The 9024-nt window shown below is 38.0% G+C and overlaps 2 protein-coding genes across 5 annotated transcripts; one reads left to right on the top strand and one right to left on the bottom strand.

Annotated features, from left to right (window-relative positions):
- The first annotated feature begins 377 nt into the window (after positions 1 to 377).
- On the top strand, positions 378 to 3107 carry zmp:0000000951. 2 transcript variants are annotated; one of them, XM_027174710.2, is made up of 3 exons: positions 378 to 533; positions 657 to 1559; positions 1678 to 3107. In XM_027174710.2, the coding sequence occupies exons 2-3, from the start codon at positions 673 to 675 to the stop codon at positions 2444 to 2446; spliced, it is 1656 nt and encodes a 551-aa protein (XP_027030511.2). In that variant the 5' UTR covers positions 378 to 533; positions 657 to 672; the 3' UTR covers positions 2447 to 3107. The 2 variants fall into 2 exon arrangements, with proteins under 2 accessions (XP_027030511.2, XP_027030503.2); XM_027174702.2 differs by having other exon boundaries at positions 378 to 1559.
- Positions 3108 to 3566: 459 nt separating this feature from the next.
- Positions 3567 to 9008, bottom strand: zgc:101716 (uncharacterized protein LOC492784 homolog). 3 transcript variants are annotated; one of them, XM_047808716.1, is made up of 8 exons: positions 8895 to 9008; positions 8501 to 8630; positions 8065 to 8293; positions 6719 to 6814; positions 6497 to 6640; positions 5810 to 6108; positions 5070 to 5151; positions 3567 to 3855 (listed from the first exon to the last, which is right to left on the bottom strand). In XM_047808716.1, the coding sequence occupies exons 2-8, from the start codon at positions 8551 to 8553 to the stop codon at positions 3679 to 3681; spliced, it is 1080 nt and encodes a 359-aa protein (XP_047664672.1). In that variant the 5' UTR covers positions 8554 to 8630; positions 8895 to 9008; the 3' UTR covers positions 3567 to 3678. The 3 variants fall into 3 exon arrangements, with proteins under 3 accessions (XP_047664672.1, XP_047664671.1, XP_047664673.1); XM_047808715.1 differs by having other exon boundaries at positions 5070 to 5202; positions 8895 to 9005; XM_047808717.1 differs by lacking the exon at positions 8501 to 8630 and having other exon boundaries at positions 5070 to 5202; positions 8895 to 8909.
- Between the last annotated feature and the right edge of the window lie 16 nt (positions 9009 to 9024).

Below are 9024 nucleotides of genomic sequence, written 5' to 3'. Positions count from 1 at the left end.
ATTCATTGTTAAAAGTGCTGTACAACAAATTTGAATTGAAGTGAATTGAATAGTGCCTTTCGGCATTTATATATTGACATTCATTAATTTGTTTGCTTGTTCATTCGTTTGTTCTTTTGTTCATTTTCTGTAAATCTTTATTTCAGGTCAGGGTTGTGGTGGATCCAGAGCATATACCCAAAGACACTAGAAACACACCCTAAGTGGGAAAAATAAATTAAGTAGAATACTTAAAATCGAATATATTCTTTGCTTTACTCTGAATATTACACTCTCCAACATTATTATCACATAAGTCAGTTAAAAAGTGACCAGAGGAAAGGTTAAGCTAAAGTTGTATGTGGTTTGTGTCAACACACTATTCCATGTCTTAAGTTTTGTTTGCTGAGAGTAATTATGCATACCAAGTAAACGCCCTTAAAAGCGTTTGCATTGAATTAGTGCCAAAAACATATTGACCAAGTGTGGTATCTTGTGTTGCACTTTGACTCAGCTGCATTATGATACAGTCCTATTTTTTGCCCCATGTGAAGGTAAGATACATTTTACCTGCTTCAGTGAGTGTTAAAAACTCATGAAAGCATTTTTTTCTTTTGGTAAACGCAATATTGATAGATATTTCTGGTGGACGCACTTACATTGGTTCCATTTTTCAGTGTTTTCCAAGAGGAAATGGAAAGAAAACTTCCAGAAGATCAGATAAAATCTGTGTTGGCTCAATGGAGATTTTCCTGGCAGTCACCTGGGTTTAAGGATAGGCTTGTGACAGCACTGGAACTTTGTGAACATTTTCCATTAGATATAGCTGTCACTGGAGGTACAAAATCAGCAAATGCAAGGCTTGCTTCTGTTGTCTGTGGATTAAAAGAGAAACAGGAAGAAGAAGAAGAAGAAGAAGAAGAAGAAGAAGAAGAAGAAGAAGAAGAAGAAGAAGAAGAAGAAACAGATGTATATGAACACAGTGATGAGGAAGAGTATGAAGATGAGGAAGATGATGGATCAAGCATTAAGCCATCTGTTAAGGTCTGTGTTGAAAGAAAATCCCTCGTGAAATTCACAGATAACTTTGCAGAAGACAGTCCTGGCTCTTCTGAAGTGCTTTTCCACCCTCAAATCCCCAATGTCCGCATTTTTACAGTACAGAGATGTTGTAGTCCCTCTCAGGACAGCTATGATATACTGGTTGTCCTCACAACAGAGTTGCACCAGGAGGACCATATGAGGCTCACCATGGAGCAATATGAGAAGAGCAAGTCTTTGTATCTGGTTAAAGCTGAACAAGAAATGGATCTTGTCCGTGAAAAGCTGGATGGACCCTGCAAGACCTGTGCATGGGAACGAATGAGAGCTCGCACTGTAGAGTTTCAGAAGAAACACAAGGTGGAAATTGAATCGGCCGAGAATACAAAACACCAACAGACATCACAAGGTCCTTTTCCTCTGGGTATTAAGCTTTGGGAGATGGAAGAGATTGCAGAAGTTCTGGTGAAAGCTATACCTCAACTGCGCAAGAAGGCTTTCAGTAAGTTTTTGGTCGATCTTACAAGTGAACATAGAGGGTAAGTAGTCATTCTGTAAACATAAAATTACTTTAGCTAAGTCATATTTTCTGGAATATCTTTGAATGTCTGTGTCCTACAACTCTAAATTTATGTATGGATTGCCAATACTCCACAGATCCCTGGCAAACCCTGCTTCTAAAAACAGCAAGATGAGCCAGGAAGACCTAGGCAGAATTTCTGTGGTGTTTCAATCCCAGGATCTCACTGACCAACCCTCCAAACTGCTCTCCATTTTCAACACCCTGGAGCACTTCCGGCTAGATGTAGGTCTACTAGGGGAGACGGGCTGTGGCAGCTCCAGCTTGTTCAACTCCTTCCTGGGCCTGAAGAATGGGGACAAGGGAGCTTCCCCAATTGGGGTGTTTGAAACCACAAAGACGCCTGTGACATATCCATACTCCGAATACCACAATGTTCTTTTGTGGGATCTCCCAGGCTTAGGACACACAGAAGATTTTACAACGGCATCTTCTTCTAACTTTACATTACACCATGTTCCTCCAATACCTTCAATACCTCCCTGTGATGTTTACTTCTTGGTCTCACCCCTGAGGCTCAATTTGGGGTACATCCAGCTGTTGAAACACCTTTTGTCGAAGGGAAAATCTTGCTATATTGTCCTGTCCAAGGCTGATTTGATTGAGGAGAAATTAATTGAAGAAGTAAGGAGATGGAATGAGGAGATTTTGGATAAGCTAGGTCTGAAACAGAATGTCTATCTAGTCTCTGCACTCCATCCAGAGACCCTGGATTTGCCCAAAATGAGAAGAACTTTTAATGATGCACTAGAAAACCATAAGAAGGTTGCTCTGGCTAATTATTTGACAAATCTATTGGAGCAGGATGTGTTTTGGAAGAGGGCTGACCATTGCAAAATAAACTAACTTCACGGAATGAGTTATCCTTACACCACTATATAATTAAGGTATTCTTCCCAAGTGATTTTGCTTCATGGTGTTTAATTTCTCTGTACATCCCAAGCCAATGGAACATAGTTGGACATGCTCTCTGGGTGAGTGGGATGACATACTCTCTCTCCTTTGTGAATCACAGCAATACTAGTCAATCTTGGGTGTTAGAAGAGTGTCTGTTTTGGGTTTTGCTGCCCTGTCCTGCCCTTTATCAGCTTAACCAATTTAGATCTAGGGAAAGATTCTACTTTTTCCACCCTTCCTTGTTGGCAACATTAGAATTCAAATAGAATTTGAATCTGCCATTCAAATCACATGTTTATGTTATTGCTTTTATTCTAATACTTACTTCATTCTTTAGTAACAGCTTACACAAAACCTTTTATGGTGGACAGTTGATATGAATTATTATTATTTTTATTTTTTTAAGTGTGGAATTTACTGTAAAGTATGTTGTAAAGTTGTAAAAAACATTCAGACAAAGTCGCTAGTGCCAGTATTTTATAATAGTTAGAAGTAAAGCTGTAAGTTTCAGACCTGGGTTAGTGTTCAGTGAGAACTGTGTCTTTTCTGTAACCTGGCAGGCACTTTTGTCTTATTAACTTTAAGAAAAATTCTAAACCGTCTGTTGAGGAAATGATAACAAGAACTAACTTGTTTTATAGAAGTTCCACAACATTAAAAGCAACAGTAAATGGTTAAAAAGTAGATTGTGTAATCCTTTAATAAATACATTGTTCGTGTTGTTAAACTGTGGTGGGATAAGAATGCAACACTTCTTGACTTTGGATAATAATCAATTCTGACCTACTGCACTCCATTATTGATTATTTTACTTTAATAGCAGGCCTCCTGGTGTATTGTAAGTAATCTAGCTTTAACTGGAACTACTTTGCTGTAAAACTAGAAAACTGGTAAAGACCAGCTGTCTTCCATAGAAGCCACATCTTTTTCCACTGAAGCCATGCATTCATAAACACCACAGCCATTGCAGTCCCAGACAAGTTACTTGCAAGGAAATTCATTAATGCTTTTCATTTTCTGTCAATATATGAATATGCAATACACACAATTGTACAGTATTTGCAGAGCATATAGTAAACAATTAAAATTTTTATTTGTAAAATCCCAAAGCATTCTTTATAACACCACACCATTAAAACCTACAACATTCCAATCCATTTTTATATTAAAATCCTTGATGTTCAGCCCGTCTCCATTTCCTTATCACTCGATAAAACTGTATTCTCTTTCATCAGCATGGAGGCATGTATTTTGTTCCACCACCTTTTCTCAAAGTCCTTAATGGTCAGACCCAATAAACCTTCACCATCCTGCTTCTCTTCACGCATCTTCTCTGGGTTCAGATCTTTGGCCATCACCTGCATTTATGACACACACAGTGCTCAATCATATTTACATTTATGGTAATAATAGTGATAATAATTAAACTAGAAAGTATGTATTTACTGTTAGTTTAATTTCATAAACTGCTTGTTCATGGTGGTGTACATGTGCCATTTTATATTAGACTGCTTTTAATTACTGTGTATTATACTATCAGGAAATTGTATCATGCTTCTGCTTCAGTTTTGTTAATACCTACATAATCTGGCTCAAAGTTTGTGTCTTAATTGTGTTTATTCAGCAACAAGAGCATTAGTGAGGTTAGGCAAATAACATCCAAGTATATATCCATATATCCATTCATCCATCCAATTGTCTATCCATCTTTCCATCCATCCATCCATCCATAGATCCAATTATCCATCCATCCATCCATGTTTTCATGGACAGTATTTTCTGCACAGGGGCATTGTCATGCAACAGGTTCAGGGCTCTTAAGCTCGTCTCACACTGTGTGATTTTGGCCATGATTTGGTCGTCTAAGACCAATTTTGAAAATCCTAAAAGATTTCTAGAATAAAAGGGTAAAATCTGTAGTCGCTCTGTGATCGCTGGATTGACATGGTCACGGACAGCTGATTAATGGCCGTTGCATACATGTTTGTTCTCAGATGAAGTTCTGACAGTGTCAGAAGATTTCAGATAATTACATGCAGTGTTCCAGTGAAGGGAAATTGTAATGCTACATCATTGAATGATATCCTGTACACTTGTGTGCTTCAAAGTTTGTGGCAAAAAATTGAGAATGATATTTATATGGGTGAGATGGTTAGGTGTCCACAAAAGCTTGGACATGCAGTAGAACTTTCTGGCAGTAACTCAAATCCTAAACTTCTAGAATACTTCAGAAGATCAGATTCAATAAAATATGATCAAACATAAGGGGCATTCACTAACCTTTCACTGGAAATAAACTAGCTATCAGATTCCATTAACTTCCTGAACTAAGAATATGTTGTGCTAGTCTGCGTAATTTAACTATGTCAATGAATTCTCGTGATCTACAGACACAGCTGTTCACTAAAACGACAGCTTTCTTTGTTATTTTTTCACACAATCCTTGCTGAGGAGAGAATTTCATGATTCTTCTTTGCCAAGATGGACACATGCAACACTGTCTACAAATCTCACTGAATATTACATCACCCATTATAAACATGTACTCCAAATTTACAAGTCACTGTCATACCTCAGAAATGAGTAGAAGTGTTTCCTCTTCGAGCTGCATCTTCTTCAGCGACGCCTCAATGGCCTGAAGGGTATTCCTGCTCCTTTCGAGGACAAATGAGAACTGCTGAATTTTCAGGATTTCAATCAGCAGCCTTAAAAGCAAGGGTAGTAATGTCAAAATGGCACGTGATTATTGGGACTGGCATTGAGAGTTACTGGTTATTATTATTACACTAATCAGGCATAACATTAAAACCACTAACAGGTGATGTGAATAACTGTAATCATCTTATTATATTGACATCCATAAACGGGTGGGATACATACGTAAGCAGGCAAGAGAACAGTCAGTTCTTGAAGTGGATGTGTTGGAAGCAGGAAAAATGGTAAGAATCTATTGTAAGAATCTGAGTGACTTTGATAAGGGTTAACTGGCTAGATTACTGAGTCTGAGCACCTCCAAAAATGTACAGGAATAGTTTGAGGAATATTATAAAGATTTTAATGTGCCTACAAATTCCCCAGATCTCAATCCAATCAGCATCTGTGGAATGTAAGTCTGACGTATAGAGGTCCCACATCACGCATTAAAGCATCTGCTGCTAAAATCTTGGTGCCAGATATAACAGCACACCTCCAGAGGTCTTGCAGAGTCCATACCTCTAAAGGTCAGAGCTATTTTAGTGCTACAAGGAAAACCTACCCAATAATATTATATTATCTGTGTATGTATGTATGTATGTATGCTACCAAACTGACCTTGTTCTAATAAAACACATGCAGGCCTTCAGCTGCACCTCCGTCTCCTCCTCCTCCTGCTGAATAAAGGCTTGTGCCGTATGTGACGTTTCTTTCTGCTCTTTAATAGAGGTGGATGCTTCCAAAAGTCTTTGATAGCTCATAGCCAGGTTCATCCAGTGCCAAGGGTTGAACGGATGAATAGAGCAAAGCTGTTTTAGACAAGAGATTGTGCTCTTCACGTCTCCGCAGCTATCGTGGATGCTGTGTTCAAGCTGTAGGATGCAAGTCAGGTGGCAGGTGTTGGTCGCCTCATTTCTCTGCCAAAAGCCAAAATACAGAATCAGTAGCAATAAAAGTTTAACATAAACCGTCAAATTGACATTTTTCTGAAATTGGCTACCAAGTCATAAAGGGTACAGTGTTAAATTAAATAAAATACAATACAATAAATAAATTAATCCTTTTTTTTTCAATAAAAATCAACTATTTTACAAATGGAGACATTAGAAAAGACAAAAGGTAAGGCATTGAAAAAGAAAAACATAAGATGGTTATAACTATAAGGGATAAGACGAAGTTAACTCAGGGGAAAGATGAGCTCTACTGATGACTCCCTGATGATAATATGCTAAAAATGTGCTATATGTTTTCACAGTACCTATAAAAGATAGCTTTATCACTAAAGCAGGATATACTGTAGCCTACCAGTTTCTCACAGATCTCTAGGGCCTGTCTGTTATTTCCTAGATGACTGTAGCACCGTGCCATTCCCTCTAACACATCTCTTTTCATAGACAGATTATTGTTAGGCACCAGAAGGAGGCATGCTGTGTATTCCTTTATAGCTTCCTGAGAAGAAGATAAAACAAATTTAAAAAAAGCACATGATATAAAACACATTTGTTCATCTGCATATCAGCAACTCACCTGATATTGTTTTTGTCTATATTTCAGATCTGCCCGGAACTTTATGGTTTTCTGTTCGTCTAACTCATCTTTGAATTTTTCACAGTGATAAAACCACTAGAGCAAAAACACAGAAAAGAAATATGCACAGGAAAGAAAATACATGGATGTGTTAATACAGATTTAGCTTCCTTCTGTGGTCAATAAGTGATACATTTATATTTTTATGTAGACATTCACTGGCTATTCAGTGTGACTTACAACTGAGACACTGAGACAGGATAGATGAACTTAAAATTACAATTTGACCTCTCACAGTGACAGCAGATACTTCTTCCAAAACTCTTAATTAAAATTCTCAATAGTCAACACTGTCCTCAAAAAGTAAAGAAAATTCATTACTGTCCTCACATATTAAAGGGATAGTCATCGCTGTCCCCACATATTAAAGGGATTGTCATCACTGTCCCCACATATTAAAAGGGATAGTCATCACTGTCCCCACATATTAAAGGGATAGTCATCACTGTCCCCACATATTAAAGGGATAGTCATCACTGTCCCCACATATTAAAGGGATAGTCATCACTGTGCCCACATAATAAAGGGATAGTCATCACTGTGCCCACGTATTAAAGGGATAGTCATCACTGTGCCCATGTATTAAAGGGATAGTCATCATTGTGCCCATGTATTAAAGGGATAGCCATCACTGTCCCCACATATTAAAGGGATAGTAATCACTGTCCCCACATATTAAAGGGATAGTCATCACTGTGCCCACTATTAAAGGGATAGTCATCACTGTGCCCACGTATTAAAGGGATAGTCATCACTGTGCCCATGTATTAAAGGGATAGTCATCATTGTGCCCATGTATTAAAGGGATAGCCATCACTGTCCCCACATATTAAAGGGATAGTAATCACTGTCCCCACACATTGAAGGGATAGTCATCACTGTGCCCACGTATTAAAGGGATAGTCATCAATGTGCCCATGTATTAAAGGGATAGTCATCATTGTGCCCATGTATTAAAGGGATAGTCATCATTGTGCCCATGTATTAAAGGGATAGTCATCACTGTCCCCACATATTAAAGGGATAGTCATCACTGTGCCCACATATTAAAGGGATAGTCATCACTGTCCCCACATATTAAAGGGATAGTCATCACTGTGCCCACATATTAAAGGGATAGTCATCACTGTCCCCACATATTAAAGGGATAGTCATCACTGTCCCCACATATTAAAGGGATAGTCATCACATCACACTGCTGATATAAACCATTTGTTTTAGATTGTTGTTATAATGCTGTTTGACTTGTTTCAGTAAAATCTGCTCTATACGATGCAGCTGCTCACCTCTGGCTCGCAGGTCTTAGGAGTGTATGTCGGAAGATCTGTAGATAAATCCCTGTTTCGCGATTCTTCAAATACTGAGTCATCAAAGTTGCTCCCGAAAACTTCCATTGTATAAAACACAGTAAAGTTACATGGCTTGTGTTTACTACCTGCCTGCATGAGATGGCGCTTCTTCTTCACAGACCGTTTTAATCTGACTGTACAACCGTTCAGTTGGTCACAGCGCCCTCTATTGGACTCCGCGGTGAAAAGGAATGCAGAATATTTTACAAAGAATGCATGTAAGTTTACTGTGTCTTAGATACATATTTAAACTATATGACATTGACATTTATATACGCAATAAAAAGTTATAAACACACAATAGCATAGAATATCTTTGAGTATAGAATATCTCTGTAGATTTACAATTTCACTGGAACTAAAGGGTCCACACCTGTTCTGGCTTGACAATGCCCCTGTGACCAAAGCAACCTCATGAAGTCTCATTAAGACAAAGTTTGTTGAGGTTTAAATGTCCTGCACAGATCCCTGACCTCAACCCCAATGAACATCTTTGGTATGAACTGAAATGCAGACTGAATCTCAATTTTCCTTGTCTGACACATTGCTTAACCAACATTAACCAAGTCCTGCTGATCTAATCTAGTGGAAACTAAAATAAATAAATAGATAGATAGATAGATAGATAGATAGATAGATAGATAGATAGATATGTAAACATATGTACAGCATGTAATATATATAGAAATATAAAGGCTATGGCAGTGCAGAGATGTGTGGACATTGTTGAAAAACAATTTTATTACTACAACAAAGGTGAACCAAACCTGGAATATGATGTTCAGAAACCATGTATGAGTGGATGGTCAGGTGTCCAAGTGTCCAAAACGCTTTGTATGATTCAAACCTTTATATTCATTTGTAAACATAAAGCACTTCCGCAACTCCAACACCAGG

The sequence above is a fragment of the Tachysurus fulvidraco genome, chromosome 25 (assembly GCF_022655615.1).
Source record: "Tachysurus fulvidraco isolate hzauxx_2018 chromosome 25, HZAU_PFXX_2.0, whole genome shotgun sequence".
Taxonomy (NCBI): domain Eukaryota; kingdom Metazoa; phylum Chordata; class Actinopteri; order Siluriformes; family Bagridae; genus Tachysurus; species Tachysurus fulvidraco.
Note: the sequence above shows the minus strand (reverse complement) of the source record. Positions and strands in the feature narration are given on the sequence as shown.

Bases quoted from the DNA above. Each gene is read 5' to 3' on its own strand.
- zmp:0000000951 (XM_027174710.2), top strand. From the start codon at position 673: ATGGAAAGAAAACTTCCAGAAGATCAGATAAAATCTGTGTTGGCTCAA. The intron at 1,560-1,677 runs GTAAGTAGTCAT...AATACTCCACAG, and splicing joins CTTACAAGTGAACATAGAGG to ATCCCTGGCAAACCCTGCTT.
- zgc:101716 (XM_047808715.1), bottom strand. From the start codon at position 8,553: ATGAGACTTCATGAGGTTGCTTTGGTCACAGGGGCATTGTCAAGCCAG. The intron at 8,294-8,500 runs GTGTGGACCCTT...GGAGTCCAATAG, and splicing joins GCATTGTCAAGCCAGAACAG to AGGGCGCTGTGACCAACTGA. The intron at 6,641-6,718 runs GTGAGTTGCTGA...TCTTCTTCTCAG, and splicing joins ATAGACAAAAACAATATCAG to GAAGCTATAAAGGAATACAC.